Here is a 24,258-nt window from a genome sequence, read left to right as displayed (position 1 = left end):
GTTCCCTAATTGATCAGCAACGTAACAATGAAACAACGTTAACCGGGGCGGCTTAAAGTGAGGAGTTAACGGTAGTCAAATTGTTTGCTGGAAATAGACCAGCTCTCCTTTTCATCCTGTGTGAGGGAGGCTCTTCTGCTCCTGAAACTTTCTTTGCTTCTAACACTTCTGTTTCAGTTGAGTTGGAGGCCTAACTACATCACCTTCAGTAGTTATACAAATTACATATTAAAACAATGCATCTGAGCCTTTTTCTTTTCTTTTTTAAATATACTTCTGTAAATAAAAGTGGGCTTTTTTGTGAGGGAGCGAGGGATTGTTTTTTTAATCACCTGAATAATATCTACAGGCTTTTATTTATGCACAGAGATGAGTTTAATGGTCTAGACAGGCTAGGGTGACCAGATAGCCAGTGTGAAAAATCGGGATGGGAGTGGGGGGTAATAGGAGCCTATATAAGACAAAGCCCTGAATATTGGGACTGTCCCTATAAAATTGGGACATCTGGTTACCCTAAAACAGGCTGATGGCATGTCATGTACACTTAGGGTGACCGGATGACAGAGGTGAAATACTGGGACGCCGGCAGGGCGAGGCGAGCAAAAAAAAAAAAAAAGCCGGCGGAGGAGCAAAACAAAAACCAAAAGAACAGCCGGAGCACAGGAAAAATTGGTGGGGGCTAAGAACCCATCGGCAGCTCCACAACCCGCCCCCCCTTACCCCCCGCACAAGCTTGGCTCTGCTCCGTCTCCACCTCCCCCCTCAGGGAGGAAGGGGGCAGCATGCAGAGCCCCCCCCCCGCCAGAGGGGCCTGCCAGGGGGCCAGGTGAGTCCCTAGCCTTACGTGGAGCGGCTCCCAGGAAGCATCCAGTAGGCAGGTCCCATCCCTCTGGCTCCTAAGGTCACGCGGGTCGGGTCAGGTCGAAGGGGGTGGGGGCAGGGGCGGGGAGGGGCTCTCTGCCACTGCCAGCGCCTACAAGCCCTGCCCTTGCAGCATGCAGCAGAGACCTCCTCGCCGCCTCTGTGCGTGCCTGGGGAGTGGGGCTGCAGCACTCTGCAGGCTCCTGCCGGCTGGCTGGCGGGCGCCGGGGGTTCAGCTGCGCTGCCCCAGGGCCCAGGAAGAAGAGGTGAATGATGCCGGCAGCGCCGGCTTGCATCCTCCACCAGACGGTCCCCCAGTATCGGGACAAGGTGCGTCCCGACCGATGTAAGGTCGGGACGCGGGACAAATCCCCTAAAATCGGGACTGTCCTGATAATATTGGGACATCTGGTCACCCTATGTACACTGGTTCCTGGAAGCACACTTTTCACTCCAGAGGTTACCAGTTATACTAGATCGCACCCTCTCATGTCTTATTTAGCCTGGAAACTCCTAAAACTATGTGTCTTAAGTATTGCCAGCCCCTTTCTGCCTACAGTGGGTGGAACAATTCACCACTGCTGGGTAAGGTAGCTCAGCATCCTCTCATGTTTCAGTTGTTCATTCCTTTCTCACCACTGACAGATGAGTGGCTATTTCTGACTGCTCATGCAGCAGTTATATTTTTAATCTTTTAGCTGATTTATTTTTTTTCTAAGTTCTCCTTAGGAGTCATCTATGTTAGTTCTGTCTTCAAACTCTCTTCTGTCTGTCTGAGCAGGAAGAGAGTAAGATTTTGTACAAATTAGGGCATCTTTGAACCTCAACTCATGTGCTTGTAAATTAATTAGCTGGATATCTTATTATGAATTTTCTCGTATTTCTTTTTCAATCCACCGATGTATTCTGCATGCTATGAGGGAATTTGTCTCTGTGGTAATGTTCTGTGTGAGACTAATATGGCTTTCTAACACCAGAATATTTTTGGATGATAGACAGAAGGCACCCCCCCCAAACTTTCTGTAGCAGGGCCTGATAGCTGCAGCCTCCATGCCTCTATGCACCTGAGCAAGCATCACCACCAAGATGCAGCCTGGGGGAGTCAAATAAGAGGCTGCCTCTCTCTGATTCTTGGGATATCTGTAATACAATGAGCGTTTGATGGAAAGATGCTCTGCCATATTTTGTAGTAGTTTCCACCTCTTCCTAGGCAGGTGTACATTAATTAGGAAGTAATATTGAAGCATCAGCCCTCCAAACACAGAGCTGCTCCTCCAGTTCACCAAGTTGCAGCACCATGGGTGGTCTTTTAAGCCTCAGTGCTTCTAAGAGTAGAGGAGCTTAGAGGCACCATATTTGCTGAGCAGCATTGAACACACCTTTCCGCATGGCTGTGTTCCCAGCCTTATGCTTTGTTTATCCGGGGTACTGGTCACTCAATGTAATCCACAGGTTTGCTAAGTAATCCACATAGCTGCTAAGAGGACTCTTGATGGTGCCTTTCAGAATAGAGGAAGTGAGCCTATAAGCCCATGTTCCCCTATGTTGCATGGGGATTTTATTGGTTAAGAAATCTTCAGTCATGATTCAAGCTGTTTGGATAACCCCTGCTGTGACAGTCTATCTTGTGACATTGAACTCTTTCCTATTGTTTCTCTCCTACTGCCTTTCCTATTTTAGTTTTTAATTGGTGGATCATTAAACAAGCTCTTGCTGATGACCCTTTATTAGTCAATATTTACATGTCTGTCCAATTCTCAGACTCACGAGAGCCTTATTGTGCAAAACAAAGATCTAAAATAATGTAATATATATGCCCAGGGTTATATTGGCCATGGTTTGTGGGATGCTGAAAGTGTCCTGGCCTTTCTGTTACTTGGCCTGTATTTTTTGCTGGTCTGAAGAGCTTTTTAAGGTACGATTCCCGTGAGTCCCAGGGATATACACTAACAGTATGCACTATTTGAAAGCTGGGATTCTGAATTGTTTCTTGCTTCAGTGGTTGCCTTTTTCTTTCAGCTTCAGTTCTGACCTAGATTAGCAGCTGCTGTTTCAAAAACTGTTAGTCAGAACCACATTTTATACCATTTAAATAGTTGTCAGTAAAGGCACAGTGGTTTCTAAATCTGGCTCTAGATATCACCAGTGAGACAGCTAGATTCTATTACCCTTACTTATGCCGAGTAGCACTTTACTTCATGATTGGCTCCATTGAAATGTAGGGAGGTACTCAGTGGGAGTAACATGCTACTCACTGCAAGGGTAGCAGAACCTTTTCCCTAGTTCGTGGTGTGGGAAATCTGCTGAACCCCACCAATGATTTGGATAGGACGAACTCTGCCAAAAAAGCAGAAATATTTTATTTGAGGGTGAGTGTCTACCCACATTATGGAGAAAGCATGACCACTGTGGCCCTTCCTTGTAGCACAGCATCATGACCTGCATCTCGCTTGTCTGTCTCTGAGTAGATTTTTATTAAAGAATTTTGTCTGCTTGCTAGCTAGTGAAACACTGAGCCGTATACAGATAGAATACAGTACAAGAGTATTCTATCATGCCAATAGTCCATTCGTCCACTTCAAAGTATAATGCAAGTGATGGTTTGGTGGTAGTTGCATTTAATTTTCAACAGTTACCTTTAAAGAGGCTCTCAATTTAAATGATCCTTACCTAAGTCAAACAGAATATTGAAAACCTAGTATACTTTCCACTATTTACGATCCTTTGTTTACTGTTTGAATTTCTTTCAGCTTGAACAGTGAAATTCATTTATGGGCCTAATTCGGTTTTCATTGTGCAAGAAAATCACTGAAGTATCAATAAGAAATTTCCTTGGGCAAGAGTATTGAATTGTTGCCCCAATCACTTTCACTTTTGCATATTGTCATTTGCAATTTCAGAGTCAGAGCTGCAGTGTTTGGGGTGCAAATACTGCCTGGGAATGGTTATTTCAAATGGTTGCTATTGGAATTTAGCATCATAATTTAAGTCTTTCTTTTGGTCTTCAGAGTTTATAAAAGCTTGTGATTTTTGTTCTTGTTACCGAATTTAATTTGAGGGCAAAATTTGAGTTGACAGTGTCCTTTTAAATTGGAACATTTTAGTATTTTTGACTTTTTGGTATTACCTTTTGGAGTTAATGTAAATTTCAGGATCTGATACTTACTATGGGCACAATCAAGGCAAAAGTTACTTTGGTGACCATTGGAACAAGTATAATCAAACCTTCCAGGCCCTGCAACTGCATAAGAGCGAATGAAATGTTAGGTATTCTGTTATGTCATTGTTGAGAGGCAAAATTTTAGCTATAAGTCTATGATACAAATGTCTTCTGGGTGTGACTGGCTTCTGAAAGGTAGCAGTCTCCCATTTGCTTTTCAGAGGACTGAGTCTTTCAGCACACCTTTGCCCAGGACACTAGCTAGAGAGACTGTAAAATTTATGTGACCTGCTGTCAGACCATAGTGTCAAAGAGTTCAAATAAGATAAAGGGAAAATGTGTTCATCTTCTAATACAGGGGTGAATTCGTCCTAAACTGATAAATCGAGAGACAAGGTGGGTGAGGTAATATCTTTTATTGGACCAATTTCTGTTGGTGAGAGAGACAAATTTTCCAGTTTATACAGAATTCTTCTTCAGGTCTGCAAACATACTCAGAGTATCACAGTTAAATACACCTTGTCTCTCTAATACTCTCTGACCGACACAGCTGCAACAACACTGCATACAACAATAAACTGATGACTGTCTCTCAGCTAGTATATAATTGGCAGGGGCGGCTCTACAAATTTGGCCGCCCCAAGCAGTCATGCCCGGGAGGCGCCCCCGAGCCGCGGGAGCAGCGGACCTCCCGCGGGCATGACTGCGGAGGGTCTGCTGGTTGCGCGGCTTGGCTGGACCTCCCGCAGCTGCGGGCGGTTCGCTGGTCCGGTGGCTCTGGTTGAGCTGCCGCAGGCATGCCTGCGGGAGGTCCACTGGAGCCGCCGGCCGAGCGTCCCCTCCGCAGTCATGCCTGCGGCAGGTCCGCTGCTCCCGGGGCTCCGGTGGACCTCCCGCAGGCCCAGCCTGCCGCCCCTCCGGGAAAGGGCCGCCCCAGGCGGGTGCTTGCCCCGCTGGGCTCTGGAGCCGGCCCTGATAATTGGATAGAGGACATAATCCAAATTCATAATGATCTGTGAGCAGGGCCAGAGTCCATGTAGCTGGACAGAACCTCAGCAGGGCCCCCAAATTAGGCAGCAGAACCCATTTTAGGTTTTCAGGTTCATTTACAATTTTTCCTGTAGAGCAGTCAAAATAATGCTCATCCCCAATATCTTTGACCACATTCCTTAAATCCATTTTTATAGTCTAAAATCTAAACAAAACAATATAAACAAGGCAGGTTTTTTGTCAACTAGAGCTTCCAGTCCTGGCTTCTGGTTAGTTTTTTCCTGAAAAGAACTCTACCCCATTTTAAATTTCTGATCCTAACTAACCTCATATGCACCTGATTGACTCAAGTGCAGGTACAAAACTAGAATCCCATACCATGGTGTAGTTCTGAAGGGCCCCAGTTAGGACATCACTGCAATGGATGTGTCATAACTACAAGAGTCTCCCTTCACATGGAGCGCACTAGGAGATATACAAGCCATCATAGGTTCCCTCTGGCTGACAGGAATGGAGTTGTCATCCACGTAGAGGAGAAAGGGATTTATTGGGCCACAGACTCCTTTGTAATGAAAGGCTGTGAGGGGAGAGAGGAAGAAGGTATCCATAACCACCACCTGAACCATGATACAAGGTTGAGGCGACAACTCATTAGAGCAGGTGATATCCTCTCTCCTCTTTAGTTTATATTTCTCTTTTTGAAGAAAACTAGTTCAAAGGATGGTCTTTCCATTTTTTTCTCTCCTCTTCTTCACCCTCCCCTTCTCTTAGAGCTGTGCAAAGGAATTTCTCCTGCAGGATGTGTCCTTGGATAGGGCTATGTTTCTGGGATTGTCACTAGAGCACTCAGGAAGTGAGAATCATGAATCTCCGAAGGTCTCCTAAATTGCTTCACCAGGGTCTTCTGTAGAGGGAAAAGCTGACATTTCGATTTTCATAGAACAGGTGGTGGTAATAGTACAGGTGGTGCGAGTACTAAAGGAATAAGAATTGCTGGTATAGAAAAGAAGCTGGTAGGGCAGGCCTAAGGCAAAAAAAAAAAGGGCGGGGGGGAAGGTTGGGTGGGTCTGGAGACGGTTCAGTGGTTGTGGCACTTGCCCAAGATTTGGGAGACCTGGTTTCCATGTCCTGTTCCACAAGGATTTCCTGTGGGACTATAGACTGGTCTGTCTATGCCTCTCTCTCCCATTTGTAACATCAGGATGGATAGTATTGCCCTACCTCACAGAGGTGTTGTGATGATAAATACATTAAACATTGTGAGATATTATGGTAGCAGAGGCCATAAAAGTACCAAAGGTAGGTAGCTAGATTGATCTTCTCAAAGTGGAGTAAGAGTTTCAGTGGGAGCAGAGTCTACAATATGTAAAGCAACATGAGCGTGGAATAAACAAATAGTGGAGCTAAAATTGTTTGCCACTTGGTATAAAGATCTGGTATTCTTTTTTCTAGGGCAGATCTTTATTTGTGACTTCTTTTTGATATTTTAGGGGCTCTGTTTGAACTGATAATCATGACATCCAGCAAGTTTGTTATTAAGGTAAGCAGAACTTCAAATCTTTCATAATAACCAATATTACCACAGTAATCTTTAATATATGGCTAATCTGTATATATCTATATTTAAGCTAATGATAAAGTATCAGGTCAACATAGCACATTTTGACCCTTGGCATTTCTCACTTACAAAATGGAGACTATATTCATGACAATAGAAATGCAATTGGTATACATGTACACCACTGGACCTTGGCAGAGTATCTTTATTGGAGGTTTTGTCCTTTCAAATGAAATTTTAAAAACTATGCTTGTGTAATTTAAAGCTACTCACTTTATAGTTCTAAGACTTTTGTTGTTTTTTTGCAGGTAATCATATTGTTAAACTTTCCTTGTGGTCAGTCACTGCTTCTTGACTTTTTTTTCACAATTCCTATTTTTTTCCTCTTTCCTGTTCTTCTGCAGCTCTTTTCAGGTGTTAATTGTTTTTATTACCACATTGTAAAATATTAAGTGTAAAGTAAATCACAAGAGCATATATGTATGCTTTTGTGATTTATTTATGTATATAGTTTGTTTATATATGATTTCATTATATAGTATTTGAATGTTTAAAGATTAGTGCTGTCTTTATTGCGGTATCGTGTACACGGCATTGTATAGTTCTGCCCACCTGCAAACTATTTCAGCTCAAAGCAGTGAGTATGTAAAAAAATCACTCAATCTTATTATCTGCTTCTACTTCAAGACCTCCTTCTCTGTTATCCTAAATGGAGAAATGCAAACAGTAATTTAGACTTTGCATATAATTCCATGTGATTAGAACAGCAGGTTGCTGTGGGGGTCTTCTCCAAGATTTTTCTTCATAGGGGAGCTTATGTTTTTCCTTTGTGGATAGGTAGCTTTACCTTTTTGGCAGGTTGTTGGAAAATATTCATGATCATCCAGATATAGCAGTCATCTAAGCTGCCATGTCCTGGTTTCATGGAAAGTTAACCTGTATAACAAAGAGACCAGTCAGTTAGTCTTCCCTGGTATGTAGTCAAAGCTGTGTTCTTCTATAAGGGAAAGAGAATCATAAGTCATGCAATGAGCTTTTTAGCATTTTCCTCCTCATATCATCTCTAACCTGACTATACATACAGTCCCATGTCTTGGTCAAGGACAACTATATATGCCAGAAATTTGCATCTGCTTCCCCATCATTACAAGGGAAGATAGGATTAATGTTTCTCATTTATAGCATTCTGTGGCTGATATCCTGAGTATACATCACTGGTATTCTACGGGTAGAAAAGTAGCAACAGAAGCACTATGGGAATCCAGTTATTTGATTGGCTGAGTCCTGGTGTCATCAACACTAGTGCCATTCCCAAGGTATTCGGCTGGGTTGAGTTGGATTGTTTGTGCTGGATAGAGTCCTGAGATCTTTGGTCACTAATCAGCAATGTGGTGTGGATTGCCTATCTAGCACAGACACTGCAACTCTATCCAGCTATTCACTTTGGCAATCACACTGTTGTCAATGACATCAGGAGAACTCAGCTGAGCAAACCAATGGTTTCTCATACAGGTGTTTCATATTGCTACCGGATGAGTCAGGTACCAGTAGTGTGTGCAACTGTCACATCAGCCACAGAGTGCTATAGATTTGGGACACTTCTATTTCTCTTTGTAATGTTGGAGAAGCAAAGGCAAATTTCTGGCATATACAGAATGCTGAATAGGAATATAGATTAGTTTCATATTTTTTGTGTCCACGAAGTTTTTCCAGGTGGATAGCTGTAGAAGCAATTTTCTATTTAATTGAAACTTGTAAGATCCCTTTCTTAGACTTATTTATTTACTAGGCATAGATTTCCATCTATGGGTTTTTGCTTCCCAAAAGATGTTTTCTCCAATGAATATAAATATGATTGCTCCCTCTCTCCTTTATATTCCACTTTCTGGGGAAGGTTTTCCTTCAAAAGGCTCCTCATTAAGGACCAGAAATTGCTTCCGCTCCACTACACAGAGAGGCAATATAAGATAGCATGTTCTTACTCTGTTGAGGCTTGTAATACAATTTAAAGTAATAAATAATAGAAGTATTGTGCCACTATTGCAATAAATATTGTATAAAATTGAAATATACATATTTTGGCTCGTCTTCCCATGAGTAATATGTAAAAACGGGAGGGAAACACCTCAGCATTATAAATACTGTGGTGGTCAGAATCTGGAATATACAGCTTATTATCCCATCTTTCATTTTTGTCTTAATAGTTTCAAACGTAATTTAAAAAGAGAAAATACCTACAATATATTTCATAGTTTTACTTTACATGAACATACATGTATTCTACCAGAGGGCTCTCATAGGATCTTTTTACATCTTTCTGGTGTGTAATGGTAGATTATTTTCAGCAGAGGGAGTAGTTGGTCCACATTTGAAAGAAGATCATAAGGCTTTTTGTGGGAGATTCTTAAAAGCAAATGAAACGAAGTTAATTGATGCAGTAAAATCGCTTTTATACTTTTATTACAAAAACTACAGTTAAGTCCTAAATGCACATATTTCAATTGCCAATTCACTGGAAACCATAGTATATTGTGATATGTGACAGCTAACATTTAATGAATAGTAATTTGAGCAGGTATTTTCAGTTTTAAGCAATACTTATATCTCATTGCTTCATGGCGTACTATATGGTAGAATAAAAAAAACTGAAAAATGAGGCATATGAACTTAATTAGGATAATGTCTCTGTGTGTCTTTGCTCCTAAAATATTTTAGTGCTATTATAAGTAAGCAAATCTTAACCTTAATTGGGCAGGCTTAAAGCAAAATCATGAACTGTATATAGACTTGAGAAAAAATACCACTGGGCTTTTGTTTAAAATTGATGAAAGGTTAAAAAGGAGAATTCTCCTGAAATTATGTAATTTGCATCCACCCATGCCAAACTACTCAACTAAATATGGTAAGCCATGTAGCCATAATATAAATCAACCTTATATACTATATATAATATGTTGATCTGTCATACCTTTCAAAAAGAGTACATCTGAGTTGGTAACTCTTAAGCTTTAGTGAAAACATTATAAAATAATAAATCTCTTCTCCAAGATGGTTTCTTTCACTTTGGACTTCCTTGCATTTACACATTCAGGGCTCTGTTCTAACTCAGATTTGTAGACCTTTACTGCCACATATCTGAGATTAGAATAATTGCTGTTAAAATGTTCCTCTGGTCAGCCAGGACATTTTGGGCCAGATTTTCAGAAGTGGTCAGCCCCCCGCATTTCTCATTGTTGTCGCTGAGAGCTGTTGAGGGCTAAGGTCTATAGGTTGCAATCTCCTTAAGGCAGGGAACGTCTTACCTCTGTTTTGTGCAGGACCAAACACACACAGCCATTGCTTAATAAATAAATGCAGAGAGAACCCTTGGTATCTTTTAGTTTAAATATAACCATCAAACATTGTTAAAAGTTTTCCTGCTGAACATTTTTACACTTCTTAAAGCATTCCATTCATGAAGGGAAGGAAGTATACTAAAAAGATTTTATCTTTTTATCAAGGTGGAAAGGGACTGAGTAGCTATACTGAGAGAAATGTTCTTTTTGTCAGACTGTATGCTAGCATCAACCTATGCCGTAATAACAATAACGTGATTTTAGAACAAAATTCTGTTCCCAGATATGTGCGAGTTGCCATTGACATCAGCTTGGGCCTGAGAATACAGAATTGGACACTTTATTTTGGTGTGGATTCATTGTGGTTTCATTTGTAATATTTGGGCAGAGTAACTTAATTTTATTAATGGTTTTCTAACAGTAATATTTCATTTTGTGTGTCTCCCCTCATTTCGTTGCTCTCTGATTGCTCAGCTGCCATTGACCTTTTCCAGGATATTGACAGTAACTTATATATCGAGTGATGATCCTGTGGCTGATTCTTAAAGCTGGTTGTCTGTCTTGCTTACTTGGATAGCTACTGAGGTTAATGATTTTGTAAGTTTCACAGGCCTGAGGTAGCCAATCAGTATTTCTATTAGACTGTCCTTGTAGCTGAAAACAAGGCTTGACCTATCTTTTCCAGTAAATAGTTTGGTTTAAAATATAAAGTATAGTTAGATTTTTAATCTGTTGTTGATATTATAGTGGCTAGGCCTTTGCCTTAGGATCATGGGGGAATGGACTGTGCATTTTACTACTCTAGAGAGTAATTAAATCCATATGTATATGAATGCACTGTTTGTAAGGTGTGGGGAGAGCAAGGGTAAAGAATACTTTATGTGAAAGATTGCTATTTTCCAAGATGCTTCTTTTATAGAGTAAACAAAAGAGATTTTCATAACAATCTGTCATGACAGATCAATGGTTTTCTATCCGGTTCTTGCAGCTGAATGTTTTTCCTACATTATATATTGTGCATATCTTTTGACATATCACTTAGCTTGGCAGACCAGATCTCTGGAGGGATGGCTTACCTTAAATAATTATAGTGAATCTATTTTCTTAGTATGACTATTAAGGCTATTTTATATGTGAAAACATTTTCAAAAGAATTAAACTATTTTATAATATTAAAAAACAGTATGTAAGAATTTAATTTAATCTTAAAAGTAAGATGCCAGAGTTCTGTGAATTGTTTTTAGGGGCTGCTGAATGAATTTTCCTTATATAGTAGGAGGCTCAATAATTTAGTATGTTTTTTGACCCACTTACTTTAAGGACTATACTACCCACTCAAAATGCTGGGTTCCCAGGGCTGGAGTTCTTTTCATAAGGGTTATGTAAGTACCTAAAGTAAACAGTATTTGAACTATGTCTGTTTCAACTGCATTGTACAAAATAACTACAATATACAGCTGTGTGTGGTGGTGTTCTAATAATAATAATGCTAATTAGTATCCCAACAATACTCCAATCAGGATTGAAGCCCCATTTTGCTAGACACTATATAAACATATAGGAAAATGTGTTTTTTCCTTCATCTGTCACCTGGCTTTTTAGATTTTAAACAGTGTGAAGGGTTGGAGAAAGGGAAACAACATAAAAACAAAGTGATCAAGGGTGATGGGCACATTTATTAATTACTTCTATTTTTATTTTTTTCTTACTGTGCAATTTCTCTTTCATATTTATGGGGGAAGGAGTAGCAGGATAGGGAATGGCAAAAGAGGTGAGTAAATAAGGGAGTGGGGAAAAGAAAAGAAGAAGAACATTGATCAGGAAAGGAGTGAGTGGATAGCCTGATCCCAACCCCTCTGAAACCTCTGGGAAGATCTCCTCAGACCTGAGAAGGCTATGGATCAGGCCTGGGGAAAGGAGGGAGGACTGATGGAGAGTAATGAGATTAAGGGTGTGATAACAGGGGAACGTTGAGGGAAAGGGGTAGGAAGAAGCTGGGGTACATACCAATAATATGAGAGAACTTTCCTGGCGGTCACTTGATGTGGTACAGAGTAAAAGGCTGCAGGTACAACTCGTTTAGCCTTCTGTTCTCGGTAATTTAAATAAATAAATACATTAAATGTATTTGCTATATCTAGAAAGTGAGGATTCTGCATTATGTTTTCTTCTCCCATCATGTGCTATGTAAATTGATTCTGGTGGGTGAAGATTCAGTATTATCTCTGTTGTCTGAGTGTTCAGTGTGTTGGGACATTCTGGTAGAAGGAGAGTGAAAAGAGGAAGAGATATGACAAAAAAGTGTATGCAGGATAAACTAAAAGACAAAATTCAGTAGTCCACAATTTCCTTAAAATTGTTCTATTCTTTTAAGCTGAGCGGACAAATTTCAATTTCAGTTCTCCAATAAAAAATGAGTGTTTCATGCGTACTACAATATTTACCAGTCAGCTGTGACTCTGCAAATATTCTTTTTGACTCAGCATGCTAACGTTTCCTTAAATAACAGTAGAGCAGAGAAAGGCACATTGTGTAATTTTCTGCATTCATTGTAATCCGTGATGTTTGAGGATTCTTGACTATTGTGAAAACCCTTCTAACCTGCTGATAAAATGATGACTAATGGTCAGCTGATGAAAACAGATGCATTGCCATGGCTTCAGAAACTTTAGTGTCCATATAAATGTTTCACTTTCCACAGTTGCTCTTACTCTGTCTGGGATGATGGTGCACTTATTCTCTAACAGTTGACAGCTGCTCAATCAAGCCACAACAGTGTGGTTGGCAAAAACTATAAATTCCAGTTAAAGTTTTAAAAATAGTTTAAGGAACTAAAAATCTGAAACTTGAAGAAATCACATTTGGAGCATTTTCAGATTAAGTAATACTTTTGAGCTGAGTGATGATAACGAAACATAATGGCTCTTTCTGTGGACCTGACCCAAACCCCATTGTAATCAATGAATTTGGGATCAGGGCCTGTAAAAGTATATTGGCAATAGAACATAGCCTAATTCGAAGGACTTATAAAATTGTTCTGTCACCAGCCTTATTCAGTTTGGCCTTAGTTATTTTTGAGTTTTTTATTATTATTATACGTTCAAGGTCTGTCAGTGTTTGAGCTCCCTATCCCTCTCTAGGAATGGTGCATCCAAATAAATTATAAACAAGATCTAACTTTCATATGGAAACCAAAGGCAGACTCTAGGGGAGGAACTCCAAAACACTATAATCTTGTTGGTGATCTAATTTACCCACATTTTACACTGGTGTCACTCTTTTGACTACAGTTACTTCTGACTTGCTGTGAGGCCCACTATGCTTCCAGTAGAAGTTCTTGAAGCTAAGCAAAATATCAATGCATGGCTCCAAATACATAATCTCAAAACTCGTATTTTGATGACTGAACTGATACCAGTGATATATATGAGCAATATGAAGATAGAAGTCCAAATGCATTGGATTTGAATGCAGTGAAATTCACATGCAGACTAACAGGTGAGCTTCAAAAGTCTTTTCTTCACAATCCATTTTCTTCAGATTATTTTGTTATTTGTTCTAGGCAGTCTCACTTATTTTCCTGTTCCTTAACTTAAAACTCAGATGATAGACTTGAGCTGCTCTTCCTAGCACTGTGCTGCAGTCTCTGGAATTGATCTGCAACAGGAGTTTAGTAATACTAACTAAAACTGCTGACTGAGGGGGTTTTCATACAAAGTAAAATAGACAAGCTAATTGTGGAATGGAGAGACTGAGGATTTTGGAGGAGAGATGAATTGATCTGCTGTTCCAAGAAGAGGATACTTGATATTCTGTGACATGAAACACAGGGGGTGATCTGATTAGAACTCAATTTGCATTTCAGATACCAAGGGAAAAAAAATCTGGTACAAGATAAATTTGTTAGCAGGTTTGTATCATATAGAGAAGACATTACCAAGTACTGACAGCAGCAAGGCAATAAATAAATAATGTATGAAAGAATAAGATTTTATTTTTTGACTTTGAATACATTAGAAGTCATCTCCAGTTTCTCCCATCGCTCTGCTTTCCAGAAAATTGTCCAGCCTGTAGTTAAAACCTGTGGTAGGAAAGATCCATACAGCTACACTGAGTTTCAGTTCCATTCAATAATAAATTGCAGTGATGGTACCAATAATAATAATAAAATTTAGAAAATTGAAGAATAAAATTGAAGAAAATTGAAGAACAGAGGACTATGCAATAAAGAGAAAACACACAGAATATGAGCTGGTATCCTAACCCAATTAAAAAGTAATTGTTGGTTCCAGACAGTAAATGCTGCTTAAGTGTTTCAGTCTGTGTATTGACGAGCAGTTAGTTCTCACTTGTGAGGGAGAACTGAGGGAAAGACTAGAGATACTCTTGTACAGCATCCAGTTACCATTCACACATGGAGACCCTTTTCTGTCTCAAGTATCACTCTCCTACCCAACTGTATCACATGTATCGTGCAATTAGACATTTACTACCAGAATTTTCTTTTACTGCAATATTCTTTATACTTTGAATGGGAAATACCATGGGTGGTAATTGTCCATTTTTAATGGTGCCTGCTTGTCATGGTTGATAAATGTATATGCAGCTGTATCAGCTAGTTACTATTTCCATATCTGCTTGGGTTTTTTGGAAAGATGATAGCATAAGGATTGTGCTCTGATAAACAATGTGTTTGTTTATGAATCTGAAAAATTAACTATATACTGTTTGTCCTTTGATATAGAAATGGAATATTCTTATTGTATAGATTAAATTGGAGAGTTTTCAACAATTGTCAAAGTTTGCCTAAGTGATCTAGTAAATAGGTGCAAGGAGTCTGGTGTATCAGACACAGCAGTTTATATGACACAAATAATTATTGTTCTTCAAGCCAAAACCAGCGTACTCTTCATTTAAACTCAGGGACTTCACAAGGCAATATCTTCCTTCTCTGTTCCTTGAATGTAGCAGTGATTTAATAAAGAACACAGCTAACCAAATAGACATTGTTATGGATTATTCTGTTTTATATTATCTAGATAAAAAAAATTGCAAACAGTATAAGTGCTGAATGTAAAATATCTGCTGAACTGGAGACTTAGGAAAAGTTAAATTTTAGGCCATTAGTAGGAGGATCTGTTCAGTACCAAAATCCTAGACTTTGGCAGTTAGCAGGGCATGCCATGCATAACTTGCTCTTCTCTATTTTTTTCAGTTCCTAATATTCATGAGATAAAACTCATTCCTACAGTAGTAGAATAGAATAGAGACTGATCTGCACAACTCTACCATACTAACAAGACAATGTTCATTAACTGAAACCAAGCTTATTGTGAACAGGTGTTGTACTCTTATTTATTCATACTGTAGTAGCACCTAGAGGCTCCTGTAAAAAAAAAAAAAGTTTGCATTGTACTAGTTGCTGGACAGTCACATAGTGGCAGGCTGTCTCTCAAAGAGGTTATAGTCTAAATTGAGACAAGTGTGGCAACAAATGTGTGGCATATCACAGGAGGACTACAGTAACAGAAATAAGATCATCTAGTTAAATAGGTCATTATTGCACCAAGTGTTTCTTTTTAATTTTAAATAAATTGGCTCTCTCTGCCAGACATGCATCAAGCCCTTATTGGTTGGCTGAGGCAGGTGTCACCACAGTGGTTGACCTTGAGGAGAGGGTAGTGAATTTATAGATTTGTGTGGAGTGGGTGTTTAATGAATATAAGATTTTTTTTGTTGACAATTCACAAAGTTTAACTTTGTCCTTCCGAGAGTTAAATCCAAGTGCTTTGGAAAGTTACAGAAGTTAAAAGTTGGTCTTGAAAGACTCCAGAAATTCAAAGGAAAGGTTTCTCTCATCTACTTGTCCCCAATTTCTGGCAGCTGAACAAAATGTTTTGGTCTGGCCTCAAAAATATGTTGATAATATCTCTCTCTTAGACAACTAGGACATAGATAAGCATGGCCATTAATTATATCAGGACTGTGATTACAAATCCCTAATCCAAAGAAGTCATTTTACAAGTTTTTTTACAATTACCATGGGTATTATAGAATTTACTCTCCTCATTTAGTGTTACTTCCAGAAACTGAATAGGGATACAGAATAGAAAAAGGTCTATCTGCAAAGTCCAGTTTATTATAAAACAATGATTTCCCCCCCATTACAGCAAAACTGTCACTAATTTGCACGTACTAGAGGGCTTTTTGAGTTATTCATAAGATTATAAGGTTACAAGGGACCATTGTCATCATCTACTCTGATCTCCTTTATAACACAGGCCAGAGGATTTCTCTGAATTCATTCCTGTTTGAACTCAATCACATTTTTTAGAAAAATATCCAGTGTTGATATTAAAGTTTCCAGTGATGGGGAATATAACAACAAGGCCATAAAATAATAAAAGATTCAGAAATAAAATATACTCAGATATAATCAGTTCCTACTTTTTATATACAGCACCTTTTGCAACGATCGAGAAATTTTACATAGTTCCTAACAATACATATAGAACAGAGGTGGGGAAACTATGGCCCACAGGCCACATCTGGCCCGTGGGACCGTCCTGTCTGGCCCCTGAGCTCCCCCGCAGGGAGGCTAACCCCCAGCCTCTCCTCCGCAGCCTCAGCTTGCCGTGCCGCCAGCACTCTGGGCGGTGGTGCTGTGAGCTCCTGCTGGGCAGCACAGGTACAAGAGCCGCCGGATGTAGTGTATTAAATTGCTCCCCGTAGGAATGTGCTACTTATGGAGCGCCAGGACTGGCAGCTGTAAGTAGTACGCCATAAGTAGCACATTCCTACGGGGAGCAATTAAATACACTACACCAGCCCTCCATACAGTTTCAGAACCCCGATGTGGCCCTCAGGCCAAAAAGTTTGCCCACCCCTGATATAGAAGGATCACGTCACACACTTTTGAAATGTAGCCAGCAGAATGGTGGAACAGAGCAGCCATTATTCACGTACCACTGTAAAATACCATACCCAGTCAAAACAGAAATGATGAGGCAGGCAAAATGTACTATAATTGCCCACGTTGGAATTTGACCAGAACATTAAGTTGCCACCTTACTCTTCAGAAAAGTGCCTTGGGCTCTTTAATGGCCCCCAAATGACCTCTGTTTTAAATCTAATTAATTCAAAAATGACCTCCAGCACCATGGTGGGACAGTGGTTCAAAACTGATGTAGAAGGAAGAATGACATGCATTGAATTACCAGCACCACATCTAGATGTTCCTTCATCCACATTTGAATGCAGCTCAACTTTGCTTAATGCAGTACAATAGTTCTGCCACTCTAGCAATCCTCAATTAACTGGGTGCTATTAAGAATAAGAGACTCTTCAAGGAACATTCTACTTTGGTAGAAACAACCTTTGGTAGAAACTTTTGGAGGACACTCCGTGATCTCAGCACTAGCAAAATCAAGGCAGAGAAGCTAAGTGGCAGAAAGCTTCTGCAGGGGGGGTGAATGTTTTTTGACCCTTCCTGTTAAACTAAGTAATGAATCAGCGGGGACACATAACAATGGACCTACTTGCATTTCCAGAGAATTGTTAAATCAAGAAATAAATCACTGGGCATTCTGAGCCAAGGATATGGAGGATTATGGATTGTTTTTCTGTCGCCTGATGAGTTGGCCTCAGTTTGACGTTTCACCTATCTCTCGAGCCAAAAGATTTTGAAGATGAGGAAAGATGGGGAAAGTAATTCTGGTGTGGTATTGTAGTCTAGGTATGATTCTGTGGTCTGATCCATCTAGCAGAAAGTTTGTACCAGACCTATGTGTCCATAAGACCTTATCAGGCTGATGTTTTGTTTTTTGCTTTTTGGGTGTGTTTTTTTGAAAATACACTGAAATTTTGTATCTCAGTAACCTCCAAAATTGATTATAAAGTTTGGGAATCTACACACCTGCCTGTGGGATAGTGTACAAAAGATCTTCTTTAACTTAATATCTGCACTATCCTCAGCCCAGCCTCTAGACCATAGGTTTTCAAGCTGTGGTATGTTTATCGCTGGTAGTGCATGAGTAATATGTTCCATCAGTCACTTCACAATAATTTTTTATGAAGGTGGTATGTGAACCAGTGATGTTTGGGAGCTGCTGCTCTAGACTATGTCCATTAGTAGTCAGCATAGCTGACAGCTGAGGATTCTTATTCCTTCTGAAAACCCCAGATTCAGTAACCTTCAGGATATTTCTCTGAACCTGAATATTGCTGCAAATGTTGGAGCACTTCAGCTATAATAAAATACACATATACGATATTGCTAATACAGTGATATTTGGCAGTTGATGGTGTGTGAATGTTCCTTTTTCTATCCTTATTTTACTAGCAGAGACACACACAGGTGCAACAGTTGGAACAGTGTTTTAATGAGCATTCCTTCCAACCCCATTAAGTTTCACCTTGGTCACTATGTTTACCATGAAGCTGGGTCTTGTTTTGGGAGTGGACTGGTGGTAAACTAGATGAAAATAGCAGGAATTCTGCAGTTGAAGGATAGGAACACACACTCTTTAATCAAACATTGTTTTAAAGCCTACTTATTTATCTTGTTGTTATAGCAACAGAACAATATCTCATTTCCAAGCAATGGATAATTCTGTACTACATAACTGCAGGAAGCTTTCCCAGCTGAAAACATGCTGTTCCTCATTCCATTTATTGACTAGCTGAGAATTACATTGTGTAAATTTCTCCATGGAAAGGGAAATGTTATTACATGTTGCAACATGAATTTAAAAGTAAATGTTTTTTAAGACGCAATGTGCAGAAAACTTAAATTATGAAAGCTGCTGGTTCGGAGTGAACCTGGAGAGACTGGGAGTTTAGTAAAATGAAAAATATGAATAGTTTTTATCATTTTTACATAAACCTGCACTGAGTGGTCAAACAATGGAAAGGTCCCTGGAATAATGTTCCTTGAGTATTGCTGCGCCATGTGTGAACGGATTAAGTCAGATATCTGTAATTCTTCATCACTGGCAATTTTTAATACAAGATTGGATTTTTTAAAATATATGATCTGATTCAAAAGGAATTATTTTAATTCTGTGGCCAGTGGTATGCCAGCAGTCAGAATAGATGATCACACTTGTCCCTTCAGAATGATCACAGTCTATAAATACTATATTCTGCCTGAGCTCAGATAGAAGATCAGTGACTTGAAACTAATGTAAATGATGCTCTGAGACTATCCAGCTCCCTGGAGCCCAAGAATCAAATCCCAGTTAATTTGAGAGCAACCTCTAAAGTCATTGCCCAAACTGAGTACCCTGTGCTGCTCTGTAGTGTTGGTCATACTACTGTTACAAACTGAATTGTTTCTTCTGTTCTGTTTGGAGTATCACACTGATTAACTAGAGAGATCTTGGCTGGCAATAATATCATACCTAGGTTAGGGAAATTGACCTTCCGTAGTTTAGTGTGCAAACAGACTTTCATTTATGATTCTTGTTAGTATTTATAGTTGTTGGATCCAGTAGGCAAGAAACATTATTTTGTATAATGGTTGCCAAGGTGTAGTGAGGGTAGTCCATGCCCCTTGTGAAAATGAGACAGATGGCAACCAGTGGTAGCACAGAATTTTGGTGTCAATTTCTCCCTTTTCCTCAGAGGTCCACTTTGCTTCCTCTTCAAAGAAAGGTCAGAAGGAGAGCGACTCTGATCTTTCTACTTCCAGGATCACTTATTGTTTATTCTGCTAGTGTAGTCCTTTAAGAAGGAGAAAAGAAGCAATATCACTCTAATACGTGTCTTGATTATTTTCCTAATATAGGGAACACAGTATATATTGGGTATATACTCACTTTCTAAAATGCTTATGGGTCACATGATATTTTATAAAGTTTAAATGGCACAGAAGGGATGATTCTGTTGGTGCTCAGCGGTCAGATCAGTGTTGACTGCTCATAAAGACCTGGACCTGGAATCTGTGTGTTTTGTTAGGTTTTTAAAAACAGTTGAAGAATTACTCTAACGCAATTGAAAGCCAAAACAGTGTCATGATGTAGTAAAGTTTTAAGTATATATCAGTAATCTGAAAGAAGAAAATAAAAGGAACTGGGAAATTTAAAAAAATACATTAGAGAGCCAATCTGGTAAAATTTAAAAAATAAACACACCCCTTTCCACACACACATCGGAGATAGAGGGGGGGGGGAAATATGCAGGAATCTCTGCATCTATAACCTGTTCCACCCATATTCATGAGCTAATTTTATATCTGCCCACCTCTCATCTGTAATTTTAACAGTACCCACATACCGTTACTACACTCTGCATACTACTATGCTATAAATGTACTTAAGTACATACCACCTCTTACATGTACAATGTATTCTGTTCAGGTTCTTATACTGTGCCCATTGCTGTGGAATCTGGGCACCTTCCAGTGGTGCATTAGGGATTCTCAGCCTGCGGGGAACAAATAGGTATCAGGAGGTCATGACCCCCCTCGCCGCCTTATTTGCTTAGTGGGTGAGGTGTCCCAGCAAAACTGGAGGGGAGTCATGTGTCATCAATATGGAAAAGGTCAAGAACTTTTGTATTAATTTGCTTTTGTATTAATCCGCTTCACTGACACACCAGCCACAGCAATATGTACATTTTACAGTTTATAAACACCACAAGCTTTCTCCAGCCTCCTCTCATCTTTCCCTTACCGTTTGCCTATGCCAGCCATTTGACATTTTACAACTATGCCAACTGTAATTCTCCACAAAAGTCAGCCTCCCTGTGTTGCAGACCTCTTACATATTCTGTTCCCACATGGTTTGGCTACTTAATACCTGACTGTGTAAACCATGGGAGAACATTGGTAAAGATGTTCATAGTATCAAGCTCTAATTTTTTGGGAAGCTTTGTTGGAGAACCACCAAAGTATATGATGATTAAGATGTCCAGAGCCATTGAGGTTCCTAGCCAAACCAACAATATACACAGAATTTAAGTTCTCAGTTATTATAGATGTGATATTGTACTTGTCATCGATGAAACAAAACTTGTCGTAGACAAGTATCTACTTTACGTGGAAGAGTGGTAGGAATATGGGAGCAAAGTTAAGGAAGTTACAGAACACCTCCAGGCTTGCTACACTGCTGCCGTTTTAACTGTATCCATATTTAAAAGTTCTGGACTTTCTAGTTTTTCTTATTTTTAAACTTCAGAGAAAAAAAATCCTTCCAAGTAACATAAGTTACTGATATGTTCTAACAGCCTAGACTACCTTAACAAACATTTTTGTGAATGATTTTATTTAAAAAGGTGTTTTGTGTGAATGATTATTTTTGATTTAAAAAGATAGGGGTGTGTGTGAGGAATTTGTATCTCAACATTTAATATTCAAAGTCTGGCCTTAGTTGTAAGTGTAATAGCTTGTTTCATGCTCTGTATATTCACAGTTATGATACTGAAATGTTAAGACCACACACAGACAGCAAAGTCTCTAGCCACTTAAGCATGTAAACAGTCTGGCTTTTTACAAAGTGGAAAAATATTTCTGGTGTGCTATTTTAAAAAGATCAGCATGTTAAAGTGCGGTGTGCAACTGTGTCAACATTTTGTTGGCTGTAACCATTAATTCTGTAGCCTCTTGATAATATGTAAAATGTGAAACTGGTTTGTTTGCTGCTGGGATTGGTGCAGCAATTACTGTCTGCAGTTTCAAATAGATAATAGATCAAAGAATTATTTTGCACGATCATTCTGCTGTTGAAAACAACTAAAGTTTTGGGTTATTGTGTGTGTGTATGTTTTTTTGGGTTCTTTTTACAGATTGCTTTGGGCTCTTGGAAGGGACATTGGACCCAACGGGTATCAAAAATATTTTACTATAAATACATTTTCATTTTAATAGGCAAAGACAGTTTATTTCTAATACGACTCTGCCCTTGCCTTTTCACGCAGGAATTTGAGCTTTCTGATTGGCCACAGACACAGCAACATATATTTCTTTCTTCACAAACCTCAGTTATCTTGAAACCTGACATGACATTAAGCCTTTTAGATTTTTTTTTTATTAATGCACTTTCTCTAGTTACTGCAGTGATAACCAAAATGCAGACCCACATAGATGTGCAGTATGGCTTGAGAACACCCTCAGCTTCAGTACAAAGGATTGCAGAGATTACAAGTCCCATCATGCACTGTTCCACCTTGATCTGGCTAGTAGGATTAAGATGGAGGATTTGTATAAACAGCCCTGATCCTTATGAGCTGTATCTCTATTAAAATAATAATTACTCTGGTATATAGCGCCTTCCATTTGAGCTCCCAAAGCATGTATGAATATTAATGAACTTAGTTTCACAACACCTTTATGAGATAGGGCAGTTATTAACAGGGGAGGGTGACTTGGCTCACAAATATAACGGTTCTTATTCAACTCCTTTTACAGTTTAATTTTTTAAAAACACAATTGGCTATTCTACATCTCCTGTGCTGGCTCATGGTAATAATATTGTGAAAGAGAGTTAGAGTAGGAGCTCTCTCAGCCAGGGACTCTTTTAGTTGTTTGTACACTGTCTAGCACAATGGGGCAATAATTCCTGAGTTCTTCAGACATTACTGTAATAAATAATAATAATAATAACGATCATGTTCTAAAAGGTAGATAGTTCAATCATAGTGCAGAGTATGCTTAGAAAAATAAAATTAACGAGTGATATCATCATGATAAAAGTTTTTCCTTTGAAGTGTTGTTTAAAATAAAAAATCTGTGTATTCCATGTATGTAAATATCCTCTTCCACCTCCCTTTCACTGCCAAGAAGGGTTATTTAGTCAAGTATCGGACTAGCAACACAAGTGGCTACAGTGGAGAGGATTTTTAATCCAGCAGCAGTTTTAAAGATGGCGATGGGTAGGAGCTTCTTGTAGGAGCAAATGTGCTTTAACTGTACAAATGTGCATGAGGTCACCCTGATTTCATGAGGATAAATTTTACCTGCTCAATATAGGCCAAGTCTACACTACAAACTTACATCGGTATAACTACGCCACTCAGGGGTGTGAAAAATCCACACCCCCGAGCAGTGCAGTTATACTGACCTAACCCCTCGGTGTAGACAGTGCTATGTCAATGGGAGAGCGTCTCCTGTCGACATTGCTACTGCCTCTCATGGAGATGGATTCTAAAGCTCATGGAGATGGGTTAATTAAGCTCTCCCAGCAGCATAGTAGCATATTCACCAATGCTCTGCAGCGGCACATCTGCACTGGTACAGCTGTGCTGCCACAGCTTTTTAAATGTAGACCTGCCTTTAATCTGATGTTGCCAATTCGGCACCTAGCCACTTGGTGATTGGCCCAGTGCTAGAATATGTATGTCTCACCCACATTTATGTTTATGCTCTATCATGGCATTCTGAATGTCATGCTTTTTTTCTGAACTATAATATATTTGTATTCCTTAATTACTTCCAAGAAAATCCATTTTGATGATTTAAGATGTATATGTTTGTTTAGCGAATGTTAGTCTTATAGCTACAGCTCTGCAAATCCGTGGATATCGCAGACCATTTTTGCGGCTAGGATGCAGATGCACAGTCCTGCATCACTGGTGCGTGGTGACCGGTGAAGCTGTTAATAGAGCCCTGCAAATTTGTGGATATCTGCTTAATATCCGCAGATATCTGCATCCATGGGTGAAGATATCTGCGGACCATTTTTGTGGATCACAGATCGGATGTGGATACAAATTTTGTATCTGCACAGAGCTCTGCTCATAGACTTTAAGGTCAGAAGGGACCATTGTGATCATCTAGTTTGATCTCCTGTACATTGCAGGCCACAGAACCTCACCTACTCCTGTAATAGACCACTAACCTCTGGGTGAGTTACTGAATTCCTCAAATCATGGGTTAACGACTTCAAGTTACATAGAATTCACCATTTACACTAGTTTAAACCTGCAAGTGACCTGTGCCCCATGCTGCAGAGGAAGGTGAAAAACCCTTAGGATACTTGATTTTTATCATGTACTTATTTTTTTTTAGATATAATATCCCTTATTTTCGCTTGTCCTTATACTAAGTATTCTGTTGTAACATGTAAGAATGGTGAAATTAATCACTACATTATATTTCAATTCTTCTGTCATGCTCTGCACAGAGGAAAACATTTAATGGGTGATGGAGAAATATAATTTTTACCAGCAGCTGGAAATTTATGCAGTGATTAAAGTAATATCCCTGGCATGCATAGCTATTTCTGCACTGCATGTGTACATGTGTGATAGACCTCATTATTCAGAACCAAGATTGCTTTTCTCAAACCTAATAAGCTCTCTCTCACTCTCACATGCACACTCCTCAGGATAAAATGAGTCTTTTTTTAAAATTTGAT

The 24,258-nt window shown here is 39.3% G+C and overlaps 1 protein-coding gene across 2 annotated transcripts in view; it reads left to right on the top strand.

Annotated features, from left to right (window-relative positions):
- The window catches only part of LOC123366815 (SLX4 interacting protein), a 129,256-nt gene that overhangs the window by 7,345 nt on the left and 97,653 nt on the right, over window positions 1-24,258 (top strand). The window contains exon 2 of one of the 2 annotated variants that reach the window (XM_045010586.1): window positions 6,502-6,551. In XM_045010586.1, the coding sequence (XP_044866521.1) occupies window positions 6,525-6,551 (27 nt within the window). In that variant the 5' untranslated portion in view covers window positions 6,502-6,524. Of the gene's footprint in view, window positions 1-6,500; window positions 6,552-24,258 lie in introns of those variants that run through there. The other variant, XM_045010587.1, reaches the window with a different exon arrangement.

Source organism: Mauremys mutica, chromosome 3 (genome assembly GCF_020497125.1).
Source record: "Mauremys mutica isolate MM-2020 ecotype Southern chromosome 3, ASM2049712v1, whole genome shotgun sequence".
NCBI classification, from domain to species: Eukaryota; Metazoa; Chordata; order Testudines; family Geoemydidae; genus Mauremys; species Mauremys mutica.
This window is presented reverse-complemented; position numbering and strand designations above follow the sequence as displayed.